At 38.1% G+C, this 25,595-nt stretch overlaps 3 protein-coding genes across 7 annotated transcripts; 1 reads left to right on the forward strand and 2 right to left on the reverse strand.

Moving 5' to 3' along the window:
* Positions 1 to 634: 634 nt before the first annotated feature.
* Positions 635 to 7,853, reverse strand: LOC104422203 (autophagy protein 5). Its single transcript, XM_039303936.1, is given in 11 exon segments — positions 635 to 983; positions 1,054 to 1,148; positions 2,717 to 2,848; positions 3,046 to 3,189; positions 5,176 to 5,263; positions 6,008 to 6,097; positions 7,190 to 7,227; positions 7,230 to 7,255; positions 7,422 to 7,472; positions 7,474 to 7,544; positions 7,647 to 7,853. Coding segments are annotated over 11 exon segments (1,029 nt in total). The 5' UTR covers positions 7,746 to 7,853; the 3' UTR covers positions 635 to 788.
* A 1,011-nt stretch (positions 7,854 to 8,864) lies between these two features.
* Positions 8,865 to 11,612, forward strand: LOC104422206 (armadillo repeat-containing protein 7). The gene is made up of 6 exons (XM_010034452.3): positions 8,865 to 9,042; positions 9,325 to 9,361; positions 9,855 to 9,928; positions 10,021 to 10,114; positions 10,231 to 10,313; positions 10,693 to 11,612. The coding sequence occupies exons 1-6, from the start codon at positions 8,971 to 8,973 to the stop codon at positions 10,867 to 10,869; spliced, it is 537 nt and encodes a 178-aa protein (XP_010032754.2). The 5' UTR covers positions 8,865 to 8,970; the 3' UTR covers positions 10,870 to 11,612.
* Positions 11,613 to 11,719: 107 nt separating this feature from the next.
* On the reverse strand, positions 11,720 to 25,177 carry LOC104422207 (aarF domain-containing protein kinase 1). Of its 5 annotated transcripts, XM_010034454.3 has the most exons (17): positions 24,841 to 25,176; positions 24,638 to 24,721; positions 24,012 to 24,152; positions 23,832 to 23,902; positions 22,666 to 22,759; positions 20,593 to 20,670; positions 18,727 to 18,793; positions 18,000 to 18,085; positions 17,851 to 17,901; positions 17,164 to 17,211; positions 16,416 to 16,536; positions 16,130 to 16,310; positions 14,419 to 14,556; positions 14,222 to 14,334; positions 13,551 to 13,631; positions 13,291 to 13,459; positions 11,720 to 12,015 (listed from the first exon to the last, which is right to left on the reverse strand). In XM_010034454.3, the coding sequence occupies exons 1-16, from the start codon at positions 25,051 to 25,053 to the stop codon at positions 13,338 to 13,340; spliced, it is 1,689 nt and encodes a 562-aa protein (XP_010032756.1). In that variant the 5' UTR covers positions 25,054 to 25,176; the 3' UTR covers positions 11,720 to 12,015; positions 13,291 to 13,337. The 5 variants fall into 5 exon arrangements, with proteins under 5 accessions (XP_010032756.1, XP_039159652.1, XP_010032755.1 ...); XM_039303718.1 differs by lacking the exon at positions 11,720 to 12,015 and having other exon boundaries at positions 13,273 to 13,459; positions 18,000 to 18,074; positions 20,597 to 20,670; positions 24,841 to 25,177; XM_010034453.3 differs by lacking the exon at positions 11,720 to 12,015 and having other exon boundaries at positions 13,273 to 13,459.
* Between the last annotated feature and the right edge of the window lie 418 nt (positions 25,178 to 25,595).

Consider the following 25,595-nt stretch of genomic DNA (forward strand, 5'->3'; position numbering starts at 1 on the left):
ATTTATTCCCGGAAACAGCTATGTATCAATATGAACATACAAAAACAACCACCTTGTGGTAATGAATGTTCCGCTTGAAAAGAATTTTCACTGGACATCTGCACTAAGAAATAGCCGCAACAACGTTGTTCATCTGATGCTCGGATTACTCTTTAGAAAATTTTCTTAATGGGAATTGATTTATCTAACATTTTACAAGTAGTCATGATTAGGCACTAACAATTCTGAAAGTAGCACGAGAGACGCTAAATGGTGCTTGTAATGATCAGCTAATGATATTGGGAGTCGTCGTCTAAAGATGGTGACCACGGATGCAGGAGGGTTGGTGGTCAATAGTGGTGACCAATCAACCATGGCAACAAATCTGAAGAACAGTTATTTTATGTTAACAACACAGAGAGCTTTTCCTGAATGCAGGAAATCAGTTTGCAAGGAGATGAGAGGCGAGCCGTAAGCAGAACTCAAATGTTAACCAGAGGAATTCTGTATCCTTGAGACTTCCTCCTAAAGAATCTCAAACATAATCTAGAAAGTGATTTACTGCCCCGGCCATTAGAGAACTGCCTCTTAACATTTATTCAAAGTCACAGTTGAGTAGACCACAGTGAAGAGACAACGAAAGAAAGGAGCACCATGAGAAGAATTTCTCCTATGCCATGATCAGCATATTTATTTCATGACTTTCTGTACAGTTTCTTTACAGCAAATGAATTCTAGGATTTTCTAATTCTAAGAAATCAAGGACATAAATGACTAGAACGGGAAAAAACAAGTACTAAGACCCATAGTCATCGATGATTTGCCCGTGCAACTTTAAGAAACACACAAATGTGGAGAAAATGTTCAGGGTGCATTAAGTTGTTCACAACCCAGGAGAAAGGTATCTCCAATTGTGGCTCAATGCCGTGGATTCTTAAAAGCTTTAATTCAGCAGTATTTGACGAAAAAAGAGGCTCAACGGCTTCACAGTTTTTCTGTCCTATCTTCAGCACTTCCACTCACATCTTGGTTGTCCTCTTGAGAAACACAAGGAGCATTCTTGTCATCCTCAACTTCTGTTTTAGACACATCCTCATCGATGAATGATTTGTCGGTAAAAATCGCAGGTAAAAGAGCCTTCACTGCATCGCCTAGTGTGAAGTATTTCCCTACATTCCATGAGCTAAATTAACAATCTTATTAAAAAACAAATCTCAAAGTGGTTGAGACAGCTTGTCATAATAGACATCTATCCCGACAAAATTAAGGAATGAAAAGACCACCATATTAAACGGGACTGCATCTGGATTCAACAAAAAGGGCCATGCATCACAAAATGCAGCACACATAACATGAAGTCTCTCTCAGTATGGGAAGGCCTCAGGGTCAGAACCCTTTCACTACTATTTTTCCTTTAACCTCTTCCTACATGAAAAATAGTTTTCAGCAATGTTTCTACCATCTACCCAGACTGATAAATGTCATGAGAAAAACTATAAGTCCAACAACTTAACCTGAAGTTTGAAGCATTATCCCATCCATTTTGACCGTCAGAATGAGTTTGAGCATCTCTCATTTGACAGTCTTTGCACTTGGGCAATAGAATCTAGACAAGCATCAAGTCCCTGGCCACAGCTAAAGTGTCAAGGGTTATGTTCAGATCAAGCATTTAAGGAAACCCAAGCCTGCCCAAAATGTCCCCACATGAACAAGTTAACCTGAGCTGATTAGCTGAACTAAAAGGTTTGGAACAAGTTGGGTTTCCGGTTACCTGTTTGTTTTAGGCACTTTGGCTTTTATCATTTTCAAAAGTTTCAGATGTTTTATTTTTCCATTGAAAATGAATGGCAAAAATTATTCAGTATAGAAGAAAAACTTAATAAAAAACACAGAATTAGATCAGCAAGAATCTGAGTAGTGGACTTCCTTCTTAATTTTTTGTTGAGGCTTGAGACGAGGACAAAACAAACAGCAATCTGATATTTTATTGTTCATCACAGCAATATGATTACTGATTCACCAGAAGTGCATAGATACCGGTTATGCCTTGAAAATAAACAGTCTGGGGATAGAGAGAGAAGAAGTCGCTGATCTGCTTCTCATTTCATCATTGGGGAGAGAGAAAAAGAAAGGGGGGATCATCAGAAACTGCCAGACAAGTGGTCGAACATCGTGAATCTTCCTGGCAAAGTCCACAATTGCTTGCATTCTCATCAAGAAATCCTTGCTCAAGCATCAATCTTTTTTAACATAAGTTTGTTCCTTTTGCAGATTTAAGACAGAATGTATTGCTATTCATCTTCTTTTTTGGCCTGGACATGTTCCCTAAATTTGTTTTGGTTGTCTGATCTGCTGAGTTTTCATGTTTTCTTTTTCAAATTCTTGGGTCATTCTGCTATTTCAATTTCCAACCAGATGCACGAACGAAGCCTTGCAAGTAGGCTGTTTTGTGTAGCCCAAACACAAATTATGTTACCTCAACCAAACCGGAAAAATCCAGTTCGATTTCTCAGGCATCCTGGATATTTTTGTACACTCCTAACTGCAACTAGCAGGAGAATAGAAAGCAATAGCAATGGTAGTTCCTATAAGCAATTGAATAATATTCATGATAGGAAATGACCATGACAAGGAAGGCTGTTATCCTGGGGGAGAAATAAACTAACCAGGCAAACAACCAGATATAACACAAGGGTAATGCTTCCAATTAGGTAAAATCAAGGCTGCCATGGTTTACCTTCTTCTTTGTGAACCTCAACAGGACGATTTATGTAAGAGATCTTGTCCCAATTATCAATTTCAGGTGCATCCTCTAACTCATCAAAATCTTCAGTGGCACCGCAAACATACAGTCTGACTGGAATTCTACCTGTACAGAGAATATTGATATCATTTAGAGACAAGCATAACAGAGAAAACAAAAAGCCATGCAGCAGTGACCCTTCTTTTAGAGGGAATGTTTACCGGCCTGAGTTCAAAGGCACATGCATGGATGTATAACTCAACAATTCTTCACAAATAGATGCCTGCGTTGAGTATTTCTAATACAGTGAGGACTCTGCAAACCTGTCTTAGCTTGTCCAGCCATATCTGTGTCAGCGCTGCTTTCTTTGGATCTCAATGAAATTGAATTCTTCTTTACAATGTACTCATCCTCAAGTACACCAAATTTAAGCTTTAGCGATACCTGCTGGTAGGCTTCCAGATCACCTGAATAAGATGCAATACTGATCACCAGATACCCAATTGTTCCCAAATCTCAAACCAGTAAGACAGAAAAAAAGTCCCATTTACATAATCTGAAAAGATATTTCTTGCTTCCTGACTTGCTTATCTGATTATCATCATACTAAACCGCTCCCAATATTTCTCCATATATGTGGAAGGACCATGAAGAGGCCTCAAGGAAATATAATTCACAGGTGTCTTAATATAAGAAAGCAAAACAGGGATGCTCATCATAATGTTGCTCCTAAACAACCTGCAGAGGTCAGGGAAAAATCGACACTGCAAGCGATGAAAAAGGCTGCATACATTTATTTGACAATTCAACCCAGGTTCCATAATGTAGAGGCTGGTGCAGTAATGTGCACTCTTGACATATATAGGACATTGAAAGGTGAAATCATCATTGACATAGTCTAGGTGGCCCTTCAATGATCCTAATGGAAATTTAACTGATAGAAGAGCTAAAACAAAGTAAGGACCCTTTTGTTGCAACGTCTTATAAAAACAAGCTATGTATTTTCCCACCAAAACTTAAAATTATCCAAATTAAAAAAAAAAAAAAAAAAAAAAAATCTAAATAATTACATGCGAATCTACATATTCACATTTGTATGTTTAGAAAGCCTTTAGCCATCTCGAGTTAAATAAAAGTCAAAGTGTGAGTGCCACAAATTTGCAAAAAGCCCAAAGTTAAAAGCCAAAGTCACTCCAACCAAACCCTAAACTATTTCAAGGAAAATGAGTAAAAGGTTGGACATCAAGTTATCAACCATACCCTAATTGAAAAGGCTAGTACCACAACTGACTTCAATTTAATCTTTTTGTTTAAAATCAGCACGTCTCAGAGTTTGTGTTCTTGTCCAGGAGCAAATACCAGAGTTCTTTTTTCTTGTCCAGGAACAACTATTAAGTTTAAGTTCTTTAAAGTCAAACAACACCAGTGCATTGAAATTCCTCTGTCTAAAGCACCAAAATACCATTCAAACTGAAATGGAACAGATCCAACACTAGCACAGGACTCTCTTAAGAGCAAGGCAGACTATTTAATTACAAAACGAAAAAAAGATGTATCCAAGATGTATCCATAAATCAAATATTGTCATGGCACAATATATATAAACTTTTAAAAGGAATTTATTAGACAAAATTGCAATTATGGAACTCCTCTATTAATGCATGTCAAAGCTACTCTTCAAGTGCTCTTCATGATTTACATATGAAGTTTCAAATAAAATGTTGCAGGAGGTGTATCCAAAATGACACAAAATCAAAAAAGACATTCTTTCATTTAAAAAAAACTTCACATAATTTTTATTCAAGGTGATAGAAAACCTAATTGACAATAATGACATGGAAGATTCTCCAGCCAATGGGGAAAATCTCACAAGATATTTTTCCATAGAACTTCTCAAAACTTCAATACAAACTGCATGGGGAAAATCAATACAAAGTAATGAAAGCACTACCCATATACAGATTTCTAATCAATAAAGATCAAAGTCATATCAAAAGAAGCAATTTAAGGAAGAGACACTTCATTTGGGGAAGAAACTTACCACTACGGAAAAGAAAAAAAAGGAAAACACTACCACATGAAACCTTATATTTACATGTTCTCTCGATAAATACTCAGGAAGAAGAAATATCCATGCTAACAGAAAATTAGGACTTCGGACTTTTAGATGGAGACATTAAAGACACTTGATAGAAAATAAGGTACCGAAGAGTCAATTTTTCGTTTGCCTTCAGAATGTGATTAACCTAAAAAGCCCATCCATAGGTTTGAAAAGGATTGCCCCGCGATTTTTTTTTTTTTTTTTTTTTTACCTTGTAGGGCCACAAAGATCATCATTATACTCAAATTCATCTGACCTCCAGCTGCAGAGTTTTTAAGATCAACAACAATTTATGATAACTGAACTTTTTTAGCAGAAAAGGCCTTTTGGCTCTTGAAATAGGAATCCATACCATTCATTACACTTTGCCAAAGCTCTGATTGATCAGATTGGGACATATTCATGACATTTTTGCAATTTCCATTAATAATATAAGCTGCCTGCAAATATAATAGAATGTATCATTTGTCAAGGACAAAATACATACTGTTCTTCACAAGTATTTCATTTACAAATTTAAACAAACAAAGAGCTTCCAGTAGTTCATTTCAATTATTCCCTCCTATGATCAAGTACTTCCAAACTAGCCAATGAATCTTGCACAACTTGCCACAACAAATTATGTCACGTGTCTGTAGAAGGAACAGGCCCATCCACAAGCTAAAGTTGAAACATAAACTCAGCCACACATGAACTAAAAAGGACACTCCAATCCCCAAGGTCATGCCAGATGAGAAAATTAATTTAAGATAATCTTCAATCTAAGACAAGGGCTGAAAGCCGGGACAGCAGAAATACTTTTCAAGCAAGAGAAAAGTTACCCCTCTGACTTTATATGGAGAAAAGCATCAATTTCTTCCCTCTAAATAACTAATAAGCACCGCCAATACCAAAAAATGCAATTTTTCAAGCAATAATTTATCCGCAATGGAGTTCTCTTCTATTCCTTTACAATATCCTAAGCAAACAGGCAGCAAGTTAAAATTACAAACATAAACAGACCTAAACAAACAGATAAACAAAGAGATCTTTTACAATTTACAAATACTTTTAAAAAAAAAAATTAGGAATTTTGAAAACGTCTGTATAACTCTCATGCAGTAACAACCAACAATTAATTAAAATTTAAATTTGTACAGTCCCACGATTTCTCTCGCAAAAAGCACAAAAATATGTATGCCAACCTCCTTTAGAGAATTGATAAAACTCCACTTTACACTATCTTCACCTTCGCAGGGGACCAATACATTGCTTGGATATCCTCTGAAATGTACCTGCAGACCATTGATGTTTCATGAGATGAATATGACAAGATCTATTCAAATTGCATTTATCGGTCCCTTCCCAATTCACCAATAGGTCCACTGCTTGGCCATAGTGCCATTAACCTAAAGTATCTTAATAGCAAGAAACACATTTGAAGAATGATGATTAATTGGTCATAAACTAGCTTTGACCAGCAATTAATGTTGAGGACCACGGTGAAAACAGTATATATAAGAGGCACACATGCAATGCAGCATGAAAAAGGAAAAAGCACTGACATTGTACAGTGAAGAAGAACAAAGAAAATAACGAGGTGAACCAACTAGTTTTTGTTTCTTGTGCCAAAAAAGATTTCTCACAAATTCGCTTTGTTTTTCTTCGACAAAAGCAAACCATCACATATAGTGGAATTTCAACACATTTTAGTGGAAGGATGTAAAAAAATTAGAAAAATTAGTCAGCCAAATGCCAGAAACTAACACGCAACAAAGAAAAAGTATCCACATAATGATAATGGAGATGGCATCACCCATAGAGGGCTCTGGCATGAAGAAGAAGAGAAGAAGAGATGGAGATGTCATCGCTGACCAGCAGAGAAGCATATATACCAAAGAAGGGGAAAAAAGAAAGAACAAGATAATGGAGATGGATCGGTTCCGGAAAAGGATTTGTGGGCTTCACTATCTCAATTTTCATAAGTCGAATTTGTAAATTGGACTGAATTATTATCTCTATCATATCCCCTTTCAATGGATCACTCCCCACAAATGATGCCATGGTACAACAATGACAACAATTACATGGCCTTCCAGCACTGCCAGCATATAACACTTCTTGCACTGGTGGTGGACGGAACGAAGCTCTTGAAACCGATCCATCAAAACTCAAATTGAATATCTCCATTTCTTTCCGCATGTATGAATCGAAATTCCGTTTCAAACATACAGCACGCAATTATCCTTACACGTCTCTTGACACTACGTAGCACGCCATACATTGTCCATTAAATCCTCGACACAAACCGCAAACCCTAACATCTGAATCATAAAAAAATCCGTTCCTAGTTACTGAACGCAAGCAACGAGAAAAGAAGTCCATACCGTCAAATTCCAAGGTCTCTTCGGTTCGGGGCATAAAGGTCGAAAAGGACTCCCGTCGGAATGAACCTGCGAAGCAATCCACGCCAATTCGATCAGCTCCAACCAAACGATCCACAGACGCACGGACGATTCGACGTCCACCCAGTCGAACCACCGCGCCGCGACAGCATCATCGAATCGGCGAAACCGGCAAACAACCCGGCGTCGGCCGAGAAAAGAAAAGGGCCGTTACCATTTCAAGGGCAGGCCGTTGTAGTCGAACCAAACGGTGTCCGCGCCGGGGGAGGGCGCCGCTGAAGTGGGGCTTGACGCGGGGGATCAGCAGCGGGAGGTACCCGATCCGGGGCGCCAGAATCTGCGACGCGCGAACGTTCGGGGAAATTAGGGTTTCTCTCCCGAATTCGAAGCAGAAACAGTGAAAAAAAAGAAAGATGAGGGGATTGATGCGATGCGATACGAGGAGAGGAGGTGGCGGAGGGAGGGCGGTGACTTCGGACTCGTGGAGGTGGATCTGCAGCGGGATCGCCCCCTTCCACACGTACTCCCGCGCCTCCATCGCCGGCCGCCGCCGCCGTTCGAGGCCGGCGGGCGAGGGAACCGCCGCCGCGAGCTCCGGTCCGATCGTCCACCGCCGCGCGCCCCGAGCTGACCAGGCTTTTACAGCTCGGCCGAGAACTGGCCCGTCAGCAGGATCGCTTCCTCCTTAAATCGCGAAAGTCACTGAATTTTTCTTATTGCTATATTCGGTACCGCCTTTGAACTTTTTTCATTCAATTAAGCCCCTGCGCCATTTATTTTATTCATTTTTTGGTCCTTCCCAATCCCCCATTGAATATCAATGTGCGGGATGTAGATTGAATACCAACACGCGATGTTTTATGAATCATGTCATAATAATCTATTCAAACATAACGTGTTCAATGGATTACCCAATTCAAAGATATGAATGATTAATTGTGTTTACATACCATAAGAATTTTCAAATGTATCTAAATATGTCATGTTAACACACAAAAATTTCAAGTTATTTAATTAAACAAATCCAAACGTGTTTTAAACGAGTAAAAGAATCAGTTCATACTTTTAAGCATTTGGTATTCATTGCAATTTTTCACATAAACATATTAACAATTAACACATGTGACATATGTCCTATCAAGCAATCATATAAAAAAAAAAATACTAATCCCAAATTAGGGCCATCAAGATTTATCTTGGAAAATATTTGATAACCTTCATAATAATCTAGTGAAGATTGTTTGAGATTATTTAACACAAAATTGAACAAACAAATAAAGTTCATAAAATGACAAATCTTTAACAGCTACGTTAGCAATTCTTGTTCGATCTTAATTGGAAGGACGACTTGACTAAATGAAAATTATTCATGGACAACATTAAATTGAGAACAAATTCGGAGATGGTATTTGATAATGAACTAAAGTTCAAGAGCCCTCATGCTATTACTCAAAAAGAAATCTTAAAAATCGGTTAGTGTTCATTTAAGAAATTGTTGTTGCAGTATTAGTTAAACATGCATTGTATCTAAATACAAAAAATTTTACATATCATTTCAATAGTGATGATATTGTAAAGAGTAAAAATTTTCTTTTAATTTACTATATTACTACCTATATATTGCATCAATAATAAAGTACAATGAAAGTCACCTCACTTCTTGCATTATAAAGGTACAGAAGTTGTGAATCGCCTTGACGGTGGCTGCGGAATCCAAAGTTTTCGCAGAGGATTCGAAGTCGTGAAGAGAGGGACTGGGCGAAATGTTCACGAACGATCGGAGGCAAGAGGAGCGAACGGGAAGATATGGAACCCCCAGGCTGCAGTACCTCCAGGTTCCGTTCCTCATCAAGATCCCGCCTTTCCCCCTTTTTCTGCTGCCTTAGTCTTCTTCGGTTCGTGGGTTGTTGGTATTCTGTCGGCCCGACATCGATTTTCGGGGCTTTTGGGGTTTGATCCTAGCTATGTCATGCGGAACTGACTGTTTTTTCGTTTCTTGAATTTGAATGGCGGGCGACCCACTTCCTCGGGCGAGCTCCTGTGTCTATTTCTCATTCTCTGATGGAGTTTAGAGTCGGCCCTTTTGCGCTTAATGTCTTTTTCTCGTTTTGTTTCAGGATTTGGTGAGCCAGTTCCAGAATGCTACAGCTGAAGGTAAATGGGATCTTTGTGCGTGCATTATCTGTTTTTGGTGAGACCGATTTGTTCTCACTGGGTGATCGCGTTGATGGATGAGGAAGGTCAGGCCAAGCTGTGGGTTTTGCACAGTAGATAAAACTAAATTCTGGGTTGTAGCTGTCGAATGTAAAATGCACGTTGATGATTTGTTGAGGGTGGTGATTAGGGAAATATGGCATGGGATTATCTGTTTAATGAGGAAACTTAAAGGGCCTCGTTCTCTGGATGGATTGCAGCTTAATTATTTGAATGTGTTTTCGTGTGTCCTGCAGTTAAGTTAATCTTCTCTTCTTCTTTTTTTCTCCTTATGTTAAAGGTTTCTTGATCTGGTTTCCCTTCCAGTAGTCATGAAATATCGTGACTGGTTTGATGTAAATGTATCATGGCGATGCAGTTTTTTGCATTTATTTATAAAGCAAACCTTTAATGTGAATGATTTGATCATGACTAGTTGTTTCCTTGTTTCCAGAAATGAAAGAAAAAATCGCTGCCAATTTGGCAAATTTTGCTTATGATCCCTACAATTATACGTTCTTGCGCCAGGTCTAGAACCTCTTTATTCTGATTACTCAAAAGGATAGTTTCTTCAGCTAGTATTATGATATTCAACTAATTCAACCTTTACTCTGAAACAGCTCAATGTGTTGGAGCTTTTTCTGGATTGCATGACTGAACCAAATGAGAAACTTGTCGAATTTGGAATTGGAGGGATATGCAATTCATGTGCAGGTGAATTCAGAAATTCCAAGTTGTAGATGATAGATCAATCACGCAAGTCGTGAAGTGTTAATGGCTAATTTTTGGTCTACTTAAAAAAAAAATGTCTTTTTTTTTTTTCTATACAGAGCCAGCAAATGCTGCAATCATCACTCAGAGTGGTGGAATCCCCCTCGTTATTCAATGTCTGTCAAGCCCTGTTAGGAATACTGTGAGTGGAGAACCTTGAATCTTATGTGAATGCTTTGACTCTTTAGCCATAAAAAGAGTATATTTCAGTTTCAAACTGAGCTTGAGATTGAGTCCTTAAGTACGTGCATACTACAGCACAATGTAGTGACAAGCTTTAGCATGTTCTGCAAACGGAGTAAAGTCACAGGCATCTTTAATCAGTTATGCTGAAGTGGAAATGGGATGCTTTCAACTGCTTCATTTACAATTACCCCTGCACTGCACCCCACCCAAAAAATGAAAAAAGAAACTGCTTCACCTACATGGAGATGGAATGCATAGATTAATTGGAGATAATGAAGTATATAGTCGGTTCATTGGTATGGGTGTGCCTCTTGAGTTGGCCTAATGATTTACAGGTAATGTATGCCCTTGGATCTCTTTACTACTTGTGCAATGCATCCAACAAAGAAGAAATTTTGAAGCCAGAAGTAATTGATTTGATCAAGAAGTATGCTGCCGCTGGAGATGTTAACATCAACTTCAGTAATCTGGCTAATGCATTCCTGGATAAGCACGTCTCAGGAAACAAATGAGATTGGTAATGGCTACTGTCATGGTTGACATGTGAGATGGCATTTTGAACATGCCTTGTCTTTCTCACATATCCTTGCTGCCAGTAATTGCATACCTCCTGCCAAAGGTCATTACTTTCATTCACTTTGCTGCTTTGACAAAATTTTGGTACGAAATACTAGCTAGTGAAACCTTTATACGGTCAGGCAAGTCGTTACCTTCTGGAGTAACAGGATCTCCCGGTGCAAAAGTAATTTGAAAAGGTTTGGCACTTCATTTGCCTTTCGACATTTTGAAGATGTAACTTTTGTAAAGCGTTGTTGGACCACTATATCCCCATCTTCTAATGAATCAGGTGGAGATTATCTAGACGTCATTTGATTGGCTTCTCATCCCCTTCTGGTAATATTTTGAACTTGTTTCCGTTGCATGTAAGATGAATTAATCGGACTGGTTAGTAGATTGGACAGATAATCGATATGAGCTGAGGTCTGAAGTTTGTGCTGGCCTCTCACGGTGGAGCAGATTCAGAACTCCTACGACGCATTCATGGGATTTTGGATAGATGAGACCATCATCTCTCTTGAGAAGTATATGTTAATTGTTATATTACAAATTTGCAAGCTAAGCTGCCTAGGAGTGGTGTACCTCGTAAGTATAAGAATATTATTACTCTGTATTCTCCCTCGTACTTTGAGGAAGTTGATAATATTTTCCCTGTATCTCGGACAGAATTGCTAAATAAACCATTGTTACGATTAAACTTTCCGATGGGGCAACATGATGACATCTTTATAAATTGATCATAACATTTTAACAAGTGAACAAATTCGTAAAAATCACAATCTGTAGAGGGAGTGCCCTCCATTTTTCATGAATCATCGATGCACGATTATTGCCAAAACTGCGAAGTTACAGATGAATTGAAGTGCCTCCGGATATTTACGATACAATGATGGATCAAGTTGATGTCCAACATCAATGCCATGCATGAAGAACGATAAACTTGGTATTGAGTTATTGACTAAAAAACTTCTGAAAGGATATCAATTATGGGATTGACCCCATGTTTGAATTGAGAGAACAGATTGATAACGCAATCATCCATCTAGAGCTTTAAGCCAAAATCACCAGCCGTTGGATTGCCAAAGCCATCATATGCATCCCTGCTCCATCGTTAGAGTGCGAATTGATAAAAGAGGGGTTAATTCCAAAAAAAAAGCACAAACTTTAGGTTACTGGCCCAAACTTTTTTTTTTGTCTCATAAAAGAGCACCAACTTTAGATCGAATTACAAATTTGGCCTAATTTTTTTTTATCAGGTAAAAAAGTACCAACTTTAAGTCAAGTGACAATTTTAACCCACATTTTTTTTTTTTGAAAAAAATCACCAACTTTCACTTAAATCCTAAATTTGGCCCCTTTGACTGAGATTCATTAATTGTCCTTACCAATAAATCCATGTGTACTTGCTGGCTAACACCATCCATTGTTTTCTTCTTTGAGCCACAATTTGAAGGATAACAATGAAATTGTGTCATCTCATTAACAAGTAAAAAAATCTCTAGATTAAATTTCTTTAGCTAGGCTTTATCGTTTCATCGTAATATGAAACTATAGATCATCACTCGTCAAGAGAAACCATGAATTAAATCCACCAACCTCACGATTAGAACCTTTTCTCTTGAAATAAGGTTAACTTTAAAAAGAAAGTTAATGGTAAAGGTTAGATTTTGGATAAAAGTGAAAATTTGTGATTTTTTATTAACAAAAAAAAAAAAATTATGATCAAAATTATCACTTAATCTAAAGTTGGTGCTTTTTATGAGACAAAAAAAAAAAAAACTCAGGCCAGATTTGTCCATTGACCTAAAATTTGTGCTTTTTTACAAGACAAAAAAAAGTTTTGATCAAATTTGACCATCGACTTAAAGTTGATATTTTTTTTTATGGAATTAGCCCTAAAAGAGAGTAACAAATCTCCAGACACCGTGCCCTACATCCTTTTCTCGCACTCCATATTTTTTTTCTTTTGTGGAATGGGTCTTCTGATTTTGCTGGTGCATTAAACTAATCAAAGCTTACTTTCCTTTTTGTAATCGCAATGGGAGGGAGGCGGTTTGAACTTACTGCCTAGGCACAGTAGAATTTACTGAAGTAAGATGAAATTCTGTGACTTGCTACCTAAATACTGTCAGTTTGCAGGCAAGGCGCTGATAGGAAAGTAGGACTATACGTAGCTAAACACACATGTCACATGATCTCCTCAGACGTGGTTGCTCCTGGGGGGCAAGAAATAACCAATGTATTCTGCAATACTCATTGTCCAATTTCTAACCAGGTCATATGTCATACTCAGTCACACACAAGCGCACGGGCACAGAGAGAGAGAGAGAGAGAGAGAGAGAGAGAGAGGGAGGGAGGACGATGGAGAATGTTACCTTCATTGCATCTGTCTCAAAATTTTAAGCTGTCCATGCAACAAGATCTACAATGCAGAAGTTAAATAATGTCCTTTAACAGACGGTCCTGTGGCCACATACAGATGGTTTATCATCTTAAATAGCAAGCGCCTTGCCCTTTCCATCCAGGAAAGCAACTCCAGCAACCCTGAATTCAGAAAATAATAAATAAATTTAAGTATGAGGACGAGTTTTATTTAATTTTACCCTTAAGAAATTTGCCAGTAGAATATACATACCAAGGACAACTCTCACTTTAAGGTAACTCAAGTTTCCCCTGAGTTTGGAAAAGAGTACTGCAGCCGCAGAACCTGAAAGCGCTATACACGTAGTGTTAGATAGTGTCTTCTTCACAGATTGAGGATGACAATGCAACAAGAAAAATGCACCCAAGCGATTTTTATGCTCTAAGCAATTTCTCAATTAAGAACCATCCACCTTGACCTCCTGCCTCGTGATACAAATTATAAGCCACTTTGACAATACTATGAAATCAATCCTTCCTCGTTGTTTCCTCCTTCCCTCTCTCTCTCTCTACCCCACAACCCCCTTGCGATTCCGGCCTGCATCCGGGAATGCACACACTTGGTTATGCACAAAAGGGGCACTGCTGCCTAACGTATGCTTTCTACATGCAGGTGCTCATGGCCCATTTCTAGGAACTCCACCATTTAAGACCTCACCTTGTTGGATAGTACCCACCATTGCTGTCAATTTATCTAGTTTAAAGAATTAAGACATGTTTTGATCCTTATCCTGGACCTGTCTGTTATAGGATGAATCTATTCTAGGCCATATAGACTTACCTGCAAAAGAACACCAATAACACAAGCTCCAAAGTTCACTCAAAGCCAATCCAAGAGCAGATCACATCAATGAGTAAGTTATTGCATAATTCAAGTAGTTTTACCAGATTGAGTAGTTGGCTCTTGGAAAAGACCGTAGAGTGCAAATCTTGCATAAGTTAACAGCCTCAGTCGTTGAGAAGCGCATAACTTGCGAATGATTGCCCTCAGTAGCCCACTGGAATAGGAAACCAAAATAATAAGACTAAGAAATGTAGAAACTTGACTCACATGGTAAAAAAAATTTAGTTGTTTTCCGTACTCTGCACGTAGTACTATTAAGAAGTCTGGAGGCAGGGCTTCCACAAATGATGAGACATCCTCCATTCGTAAGGATTTGAGATCTTTCTTTAACTTCCCTTTCTCCTCAACTGACATAGCCTCCCCAAGAGCTGATTTACTGTCCATAGCATTGTGAAGTACAATTATTAGTATACCTTTTGTCATGAAAAAGATAGGCTGTTTCATTGAGGAGAAAGTTAACACCAATAACCAAAAGTATTGCTACAGATATGATATAAATGCAGTGAACTCTCAGAAATTAACTTCAATGAAAAATACCCGAATTCTGTATGATATTTCTTGGATTGGTGGTCATTCCAGATTTTAAATTCTTCAGGTAGACGGCATATCAACACACATATAACCAAACATCACAAAAATTAGCATTTGAAATCTGCAATACCCTCCCTTCAGGGATTCAAGAACTATGAGAACATCCTTAGGAAGAATATCAGTTTTACAGTTTGCAAAGCCTTCTGGCAGTTCACAAGTCTCGACAAATTGTCCCTACCATTTAGAATTATTAGATTAGAGTACTGTCATATGTTTACTCTACAAGCAGTGTTAAAAACTCATGTTCACTATTGTTTGACTCTCTCTAACAAGTCATGGACACAAATAAGGATTTAACATCCAAAGAATGCCATTGGGGAATGCGGAACACTTGGAAGGCCTCCTCCTCTCCCCTTCCTATTCTTTTTCTATGAGAATAACTCAAAACAATTTCTAACAGTGAAATTTCCATCCTTGTTATATAATGAGTAATAATCTCGCAGCTATGTGGAATTATCTCCCAATGTGTAAATTGTATGGAATCTAATCCAAAATAAAGACTTATCAATAAGCGCTATGTCCCAAAAAAGATTATTGCCACAATGAGAATCCAGATGTAGCTTCTCACTATTTGAGACCTACATGTACGAAAGATTAAGGAATTGGTACTCATGGTCCAGGCATGTGTCTGTGTTCATTGCATAGACAATGTGCCAGAAATTGGACCAAATAGCAAAGAATTTTGTCATGGGTATTCTAAGGGCAATCAGTGAGTCAATATGCACAATATTTATTCCATGAAAGTGAAAATGGAAAAAGGTGGATAAACCTTAGATATCCCAAGGAAAATATACCCTGAAATTAAGAACTTTCCATTTCTAACTGTACTTATTGTATCTTAATTAATATGGGCACCACTCAACAAAATCTATGGAAAAAAAAAATTAGAGCCTGAGTATACACCTGATGAAAAACTTGCAAGTTGCCCTACTAAACAGAAATTGTCTCCTGAAAGGTGGATGACAACTTGACAGGAGTCAAATGTTTGGCACAGCTTTACTTGGGATAGGCAAACAGCAAGAAAGGTTACTGCGAGGTAGATATTGCAACTCTAGCCATAAACAAAAGGCAGGTATCGATAACCACTGGCAACAGCTGGCTAGGTAGACTATTCAAAGGTTTTCAGTCCTCTATACCACTATTTTGTGACATGTCACAGCCAGTCTTACATAATATTGTTGAAAAATTTCCTCTGGGTATCTGCTATCGATTACATAGTAAGTCCTGGGAAAGTGTTGCTAAAAAATAACATAAGCTATTGGAAGCACTCTAATTTTTCTAATGATAAGTAATTGAACTACCAAATAACTCATAGTACAAAAGTAAATCTTTCACAAGAGTAGGATTACAAAAATCACCTGTCAATGGTTCTTCCAGTTAAAATGAGAGGGAAATATCTAGAATACTTGCCAACACCAAAACATTCGCTAAGCTGCTGTACTCTAGTTGAATCTGAAAGAATCAGAGCTTTCCAGAGCTGACAATAGTCCAATCTAAATTGCTCATCCAGTTGTTTGTAAACCCCATGATCAAGAATAACTGTGTGGGAGTAAATACTTAAGTGGCTTCATGTATTTAAAGACTCGTTAGTGAAAACTTCAATGGGAATGTATTAAAGAGATAAAAATCTATATTAGCCCTCACCTAATGAAAATCCAGATTTGCCCTCTGGAGAAACTAATATATTACCAGGGTGAGGATCTCCATGCACAAACCCATGAACAAATATCATTTCAGCAAAGACTTCCACCAGTGTTCTTGCAACCTTAAAGGCATAAAAATCAAGAGAAAACCATCAGATTCACATTAAAAAACACAGGTTTTGTCAGGGGATTTACAGTTAATTTGATATAATACAATCTTTCTCTGTTGTAAGCATAACTTAGAAATTAATATACAAGTGCAAGACTAGCAGATTGCAATTCTTTTATATTAACAGTTTCGAGTTGATCTGATGGTGGGACCAGTTTCACAGATGTTGATATAAAAAGTATAACTTGACATGGTTGATGAAAAAGTTAAGTCACAATTGTTGTTATGCCATCAGTTGAGAATAACTAATTTCCCTCAGTTGCATCTCAGTCTCTACATTTCTAGAATATTCTTTGTCACAGCAATTATTTTTTTTTAATTCTTTTCATATTTAAAATTCTAGACCCTTTCTCTGTCTCTCTTTTGCATTAAATCCATTCTGCAGTTTTAAACTGCTACAAGTAATAAAGGTCACACCTATATGTTATTGAATGATTGAACCCTCAGCACTATGCTTTCAGATCAGTTGAAATCTCAAACAAAATTGACATTATCGCTGGGTGTCCTCAACTTTAAGCATTTGGAGACCAATGCGAGTTAACAAAGCTATAACTAGTTGCTGATGAGGGAAGACACAAACCTTTGTTGGATCTATTCCCATCTTCTCCATATATTCTAAATCATCAACCTACACATTCAAGAAACTTATTGTCAACACACACACACACATAGCTGCAGCATCAAGAAAAGGTGACCCATGCTCCTAGGTGCTTGGACAAGGCAAGATTACACAGGTTGCCGTCCCTGACCAATCTAGGAGATTCAGTTTGGTAATGCAACAAGCTATTTGCCGCAAGGACATAGGACCAGAGCACCAGGACAGGAACTGCCGCCTGTTATCATACAATGAATATTCTGGTGGCACAATCTATCAGGTGCATGTCCATGTACTAACATCGAAAACACTCAATGCTCAAATGACCGACAAGAGAGAATCATGACACATATAAATAGTAATGAGAATTGGGATATAATGCAGTCTTTTTCCCAAAACACATCCATTCCTGTGTCAATTTTTTCAATTTCTTTTCAAAGTAACCCAATTATATTTCTTAAGCATTAACGCAAGTCAGAGACGTTGATGCATATGGTCCTGACAACCACAACATAACCCAACCAAAATATGTCTCAGAAATTTTATGGTAATTACAACACAAGTAGGCAAGTACAAGATTTCATTTTCCCCAGAACACTTGTTCCAAGGCTTTCATACAGGCCAGACACTAAAACTGGAGTAGTCCAGGTACAATAAAAAAAAAGACCATACCTTGCTTCCCCTGCAAAATTCCATTGTCAGGACCTGGCTCGTCGTCAACTCCTGCAAATTTATCATGAATGCAATAACATCTGAAAACTCAAATAAGTACATGAAACTCTTCAATAGTAACTGAAAATTGAGAATCTGAAAAATCTTACCCATACTACTTTAGGGACCTTGACCTTGTCATTGGAGATAAAGTTCTTGGCAGTTCTCTCAGCATTTTTTCCCTCCTGGATAAAATCTTTATAGACAATGTCAATGGTAGCTTGGATCAATCGAAACCTCTTATTAGTATTATCATGTGTACAATTTATCATATCTTCACAAAATGAACCAGCCAAAATGTCTACCATGATATATAACATTTAGGCTGACTGATGCCTACTTTTCCTACATGAAATATAGAATTAGGCAAACTGATAAAACTCTCATCAAAGAAAGCACTATAACAATACTTCCACGCGCAATTATCATACCCTAAACATATACCACATAAAAAATTTTCTCCAGTTCTGTAGAATAAATTAGATATATACTATTCTAGTGAAGTCAAAACCTTTGGCCAATTCTCATTTAGATACTTTTGCAGTAACAGCACACTGCCCATGAAATCACTTGGGTGTGGCTGGTGATCACGGAAGCACCCAACAAAAAGCATTTGGTGTAGTTCACTTTCTTTAGGGCTCTTGAATCTAAATAAAGGAATCCACAAACAGAGGTTCTTAGCTTAAAACTCATTACATGAAAATGGGTGTCCGATATCTATTGGCAAGTGTGGTGGATCAAAGACGCTCATTAATGAAAAATGGAAAATGCTCCCCAGATGTTACACCTGAAGGTATTATATTACTTTCAACACAGATACTACACTCTGATGCTTACCAAGTTCCAAGGAGATAGCTTTGACGAATTCTCCCACAAGCCACTCAAATCTGTACTCTGGAAAGAGCTGCGAAGGAAGAGAAAGGATCATTTTTCTCAACTGAGAAAGTCAGTGAATAAACTGAAGAAATTAACAGCACAACTGAGCACTCTAAATAATCAGCTTATTTAGATATCGTATTAGTGCCCTGAAACCAAGTGGCATTAAAAGTGGTGGCTACTTAGGGCACGCATGATAAAATTTCTACTTCTCTATTTCTTTGTTTCTCTGTTCCCCAGAACAGGTTTGAAACAGAAATCCGTTTGGTAATGCAATTTGATTTTTCTATATCTAGAACAGATTTCTATTCCAGAAATAGATATGAAGAATAAATCAAAAACTAAAATTTTTAACTTCTCAATTTCTAAAATAGAAATTGAGAAATCAATTTCTATTCCAGAAATTTTATCATGCGCACCCTTTTTAGGATAATCATTTTGAGAAACCTAAGACAGTCAAACATGACAAGAGGATTCCTTAGCAGTCTAAATTTAAGTTGATCAAAACTGCACAAGCATATAAAAAAAAAAAAAAAAAAAACCGAAACGAAACGAAACAAATAATATTATGATTGTTGTCACTATAGTGATTATGAAGATGATGACAATGAAGTCCCCAGCTATTTCCACAGCACAAATGGCAGTGGACACAGCTTTTAGAATTAAAAGCGAAGGTATATTAACTGGTATATTAATGCATAATCTAGAAACCCTGTGTCGGTTTTCCCCAGATTTCAGAATCTGACCCGTTATTTGGTTTTTATATCCGTCTTTAAAACAACTAAACAAGCAAGCTTGTTGTGCTGTTTTTCTTTTCTCCCATGGGTTCACTACTTTTCCCTTGAATAAAAATCCATAGAGATACTGCAGTATCAAATTGCTTCAGCATTACAACATGTCTGTGACAACTAAGCATCCTAGAGACTATCATTTCAGAGCAAATTATCCTCTTTCAGATATTGATTATTCTATGCCAAACCTCCTTGCTCCTCATAAAAGGAATCTGCAATCACAAGCTAGAAAAGTGTCATGAATACCTAGAGATACTGCAGTATCAAATTGCTTCAGCATTACAACATGTCTGTGACAACTAAGCATCCTAGAGACTATCATTTCAGAGCAAATTATCCTCTTTCAGATATTGATTATTCTATGCCAAACCTCCTTGCTCCTCATAAAAGAAATCTGCAATCACAAGCTAGAAAAGTGTCATGAATACCTAGGTTTCTACTGGTCAATTTATATTGCAAGCTAAACTTAAGCTACCACACGTCCATAGGCCTAACATGTTACTATCACTCTGGTTTAGAGCAGTACGTGCGTTCCTCGAGAAGTTTCAGGGAAGGCATGGTCACAACTGCGCATGTGCAGCAATATGGACGTTGATGGTTTTCATGAAAATTCTCTCATATAAGGGGAGAAAGTAAAGGTCAAGTTTAGATTTCTGAATCTGTAGAGGTAGGATAAGCATTGGCACTGACACATCGGACTGATGTATTGTTAATTTATCTCAAAGGGCATATCAGTCATGATAATTTTAAACAGCTGAGACATAATAAACACAATAATCACATAGCAGAAGAAAAAAAATGATAAGAGCATAAGATGAGTCACATGTTGCCTATTGCTCGTCATACGGTATCATATCATTGCTAGAACAGTATGCAGATATGCCGCCCCACATTTATTAAAAAAAGGAAATTGCACGATGTTAAGCAGACACACATAAGAAACTAATGATTCTCCATAGGAACCTAGGTATCTCACAGGAACAGATAACAGATATCACAAAAACAATTCAGCAAGGGGTACGAAAATAGTTCTGACCCACGTGATGGATTTTGAGAGGAAAGACATGATCATCATGTCTAGTTTCATCTGGCGGTCTAACCCTGGGTATTGTACCTATCATCCAAAATAACAACATGAAAGAATCAATTTGCTATGCCTGAGTCCATAAAAATTCTAGAAACCAACTACTATGCACCATTATTAATAAGAAATATCTACAGCGAGCACACGGGCAGATTGCAACAAGTTTTTTCTTCACTTATATTTTTTGGTTTTAATAACACTAAGCAAATCACAAAAGCGCACACAAAACAATTGATTTTGCAAGCACTTGAAGATTTTCCTTGTTTATTTCTTCTCCCTGATCAACATTCTCAAATACCAGCAAGAACTGATAGTTCACTGCTGCTAAGCAGGAAACTAGTCATAGTTTTCCAGTAAAAATTAAATTCCGATCCATAGCTTTGGGAGGAAACATAGATAGAAATGCCAGTTATGTAGGCCAGGTGTCAGAGGTAGGTTATACCATTTTAATTAAAAACAGCCTGTTTCGGAAATGCTCAGGCCATGTTGACCATACACAAAGATGGATAACTCCTTTTTCTCCATACATCTACTGGTAAGGCTCTTCTTTTTATTTTTATTGGGTTCACAATTAATAATTGTTTATAGAAACTTAAATAAGCTCATTTACAGCTGTCCCATATACAAACTATTTTTGTTTCTAAATGACAATGACAAAATTATGAATGAGTTCAAAAGCCACTATCGTGTACAATTTTCAAGATATGAGGCGCTCAATATCTAGTAATAGTCAATTCCAAATGTTAAGTAAAATGAAACAGCAAAAGCAAAAGAATAAAGAATAAAAGCATCTCAAACACATCATAAGCATTTTCTGAAACAACCGTACCCTTTCTAGTACCAAAAGAGTACATTCATGTGAGAGAAAAACAGATAACAATCCTAACATGTTACATTCGGATTCTTTCCTAAGATAGCTCGACTTCTGTCATATGAATACACGACTAATGAGAGTAAAGCAAAAATTCATGTCTTAGGCTTTTTATTGCGTCCACAATCATACCACGTATATGCATGTTACAAGACAAGTCCCACTAATTTTGACAAAAAACCATGCTGGCAAATGTGAACAATAATCATTAGTACCAAAATTGACTAATGTCCTAAAAAAATTACATGCCTGGTGAGAACATGTCATGTTCACAGGTGCCCTCAGGATAGTGATAGGAAACTTTCAATTTCAAAACACTAATCATACACATTTCAGGAAAAGTGAGCACTTCCGAATTGGAAGTTTCTTTATTTAGTTACTTAACTAATGCCCTAAGGCCCTCATTGACAAAATCAATTAAAAATCGTATCTATGTCATGTGGGATTTATATCTCACTACTAACAATAGTACTCCATCATCCTTAGAGCTATACTGGATGTAATGACTCAATATGCAACTCCAAAGGCCACAAACTACCATGATAGCCATGACCAAGGGCAACATAGGGGGCCACTGTAGGGTGCTGTCCCCTACGGCTAGGCACTTGTGTATTTTTTGGTGAATCCCCTTTATATACCCTACTACCTATTATTTCAGGTGAAATCTCTTTATCTTGTTGATCTTCAGATAGGACTTCTAAAAATTCCAATCTTGCCACCAATAACTTGAACCTCCATGTCCATTCATTGGTCTGCGATTGTTCAAAGCATCAACTTGCAACACAAAGATGCAACAGGGTTGCATAGATCACATGGCCTTCATTTTATAACAACCTACCAGGAAGCATGTGAATTTTATCCCACGAAGATGCACTTGAGGTGTAGATCATGCAATGGGTTTTCACTTGCATATTATCCCACAATTAGTTGCAAAGACTTTGATCTCAAAAGAAATTTTAAGCATAATGTATGCATGTGTCTTTCGAGGTGAACAAGTGCGTTCAAGGCAGGGAAAGGGAGACGGAGAGACTAAGGACAAGCAAGTAAGAATCTAAATCATAATCTGTGAAAATAAGTTCTCAACAAAGAAATTCAGCGACAAGAATGGCAACAATCGATGACAAGAAATTCGGTAACAAGACTTAGTGACCAACCTTAACTGCTACTTCATTACTGTCTTTTAGCACTGCACGATGAACCTGAGCTATAGATGCAGCAGCTATTGGCACTTCATCAAATGAACAGAATCTGAAATAGCAAGGTAATGTGATCATTTTGTTTCAGAAAATATATCTCACTGTAAAAGCACTAAAAATTTACAGGAAAATTGAAGTTGTTACTAACCAACGAAATGATTTCAGATATCAGATCAGAACAAGAATAGAAACAATAAAAGATAGTCTTAAGGTTAGTAATCCAACAATAGCATTTCCTATTTAATCATTTTCATGATACATAATTCTGGCACCCTGTACCTTTGAAGTCTAAAGCTAGAGCAGTCACCCATTAGCCAAATCTTCCAGTAGGAAAATCTAGAATATGGCCAGCTTACTTATATGCTCTTAAATAGGTAGATCAGTAGAAAAGAGACACTTTACAAATGTTGCAACCAGCGCTAACATCATTTTTAAACTGCTTGGACTATATATATCATGGGGAAGGTGAAAATTCAATCTACCAAGTAACCTTAACCAACCCAAAATGCGAAGAAAAAGTTTCATAATCCACCAAAGCGCAGTCATAGGGACACAACTTGCAAAAATTTGGAAGTTTGGTATATGCTTAAGAATTTGTTAAGGTCCAGTAACAGCTGTTCAAGTAATCTATTTCTGAAGTGTAATAAATACAGACCTTAGCAAATATGTATTTACAGAGAGCGCACATTCATTATCTGCATTTACTAATTAATAATTATATGAATGACAGAACCCACAGATTAAAGGACCTAAACTTCAAAATTCTTGCAACCAATTACATACCACCTCATTGGCCCCATGCATATACCCAAAAAGAAAAGGATATCTTCAAAGAAGCAGAAAGAAGCCTACTAGTAAATTTAACCATCCGATCATATAGGACCACCTTTTTCCTCAGTTAAAAAGTCTGCAGTGAAAAGCAAGAGGGGAAGGGTTCTTATTAAATGTCCGTGCAATGAAAGTCTAGGAAAGGCACCCTTATAAACTTTTAACTCACCGAGCATAAGAATTCCATCTTAAAAGGTTATTAATGTTGAAAGGATCAAACTAAACAAAATGTTCAAAGCAAAATTATGACAGAGATATGAAAAGAAATAACCAATAAGTATTGATGGACAACTTACATGCATGATAAATCTTGTCCAAGGTTGTTGATCAGTACATCTCTTATTGCCTTGAAAGGACAAGGGACTGCCTAAGGCATCATTCGTTCATGTGTAAAAAAGAAAATCAATTACCAAAGCTGCAAATAATAAATCAAAGCGAAGAGGAAAAAGGATAATTTGATTAAAGATGAACGAAACCTTATTCTGTAATGAGGAAAGCTTCGATACATATTCCTCAGGAACCTGCCTGAGGGCTGCAACAAATTGACCAGCTTTGACGTAGAAGCCTTTGTTGGCTTCACATAACTCCAAAATTCTCTTAGCTGACCGTGAATGTACCTGAAAGCGAACCCTGAGCAAACTTCAGTGCACAAACACACTCTCACAAAATGCACAGGACAAATAATTTTTCCACACAAAACAAATCTGTATTATACTGATTTGTTGCCATGCAAATGAGTAGTGAGACGGGCAATTCTGATTTGCAACTTTAGAAAACCAATGCAGTTCATTAAAATGGACTGTTGCCGTACATGTATACGAAGTGCTTAGTGACAAAGCTCAGCTATTATATTCCTGTTGCTGAGGATCATATGTCCTGAGCAGGGAAATGTAAAAGGTAGCTAAGTGTGCGCACTTTGCCATCGTCCGTCAACTCAATAACTTCTTATGCCTCTCTTTCCCTCTTCATATTAACTAAATCCTACTCGACACGCAAACATTCAGAGCTTTCGCTCGTCAGCAACTAAACGCACCGATTCCCACCTCAAGAAACACTCTAATCACCTTCAGAACTCTGCTGCGGCAAGCGACGGAGAACTAACCTCAGATAGTTTGCGAAGATACTCCTCGGAGTCCCGCGAAAGGCCGCGCAAAGAGATCTCGTAGTCCACGACGGTGATCGCGACCTGCGAAGCGGAATCCGTCAATGGCGGCGGCGGAGGCGGCGGCGCGAGCGGCCAAAACGAGGAGCGGAACAAGGAAGGAGAGACGGGGAGGAGGAGGAGGAGGGAGAGGAATCGAGGACCGTGGAGACAGCGCGAGAGGAGCGCGAGACGCCGTCGATCAACGCCCCGACCTTGCCGGCGAGATCCGCCGTCGCCGTCGGAGGAGGAGAAGAGGCGAGGGGAGAATGGCGAGAGAGCGGGAGAAGGTCGGAGGCCGAAGCGGCTTGGAAGGTGAGGCCGGCGGCGGTGAGCAGCACGAGCGAGGCCTTGGCCTTGGCGGGAATCTTCATCATCGCCGCAGCTCGAAGAAGGTCCGCCTCGGACGGCGGAACCGCTCCCTCGCCGCCCGTCGAGAGAAAACCGACAGAGGCTGGGAACGAACCGGAAGATCTCTCTCTCCCTTTCGATTCCCACCGCCTTTGTAGCTTTGACCTTTTTTTTGGTTTTTAGCAAAAATTGACTCTCGGAATAAGGCGGTGGATTTTGAATTTGACTAGGCTGGCCCCATTTACCCGCTTGTAATTCTTGTCATGTCATGTTTTGAATGAACTCTGCAAATGATGTTGAGGAAAATCAGACCTAAGCACGTCTTTAAACTGCTCTCCTTCGATGAAGAAGAGGTTCTTTGGGACTTTTTCCAATGAGAAGGGAATCAATCGAGATAGGCAGATCGCCTTGGGAGTAGCCCTTGTAACCCCAAGGAGACGTTAAATAGGATCAGGGGTAGAGGCAATTTCTGTACCTTGAAAAATATAGTGGTTGGGATAAATTCTCGTAGGCCTGATCCTGAGCATGACCTTAAACTGCTAAGTCAAATCTTGCAGGAGCACCCTAC

Source organism: Eucalyptus grandis, chromosome 10, assembly GCF_016545825.1.
Source record: "Eucalyptus grandis isolate ANBG69807.140 chromosome 10, ASM1654582v1, whole genome shotgun sequence".
Classification (NCBI taxonomy): domain Eukaryota; kingdom Viridiplantae; phylum Streptophyta; class Magnoliopsida; order Myrtales; family Myrtaceae; genus Eucalyptus; species Eucalyptus grandis.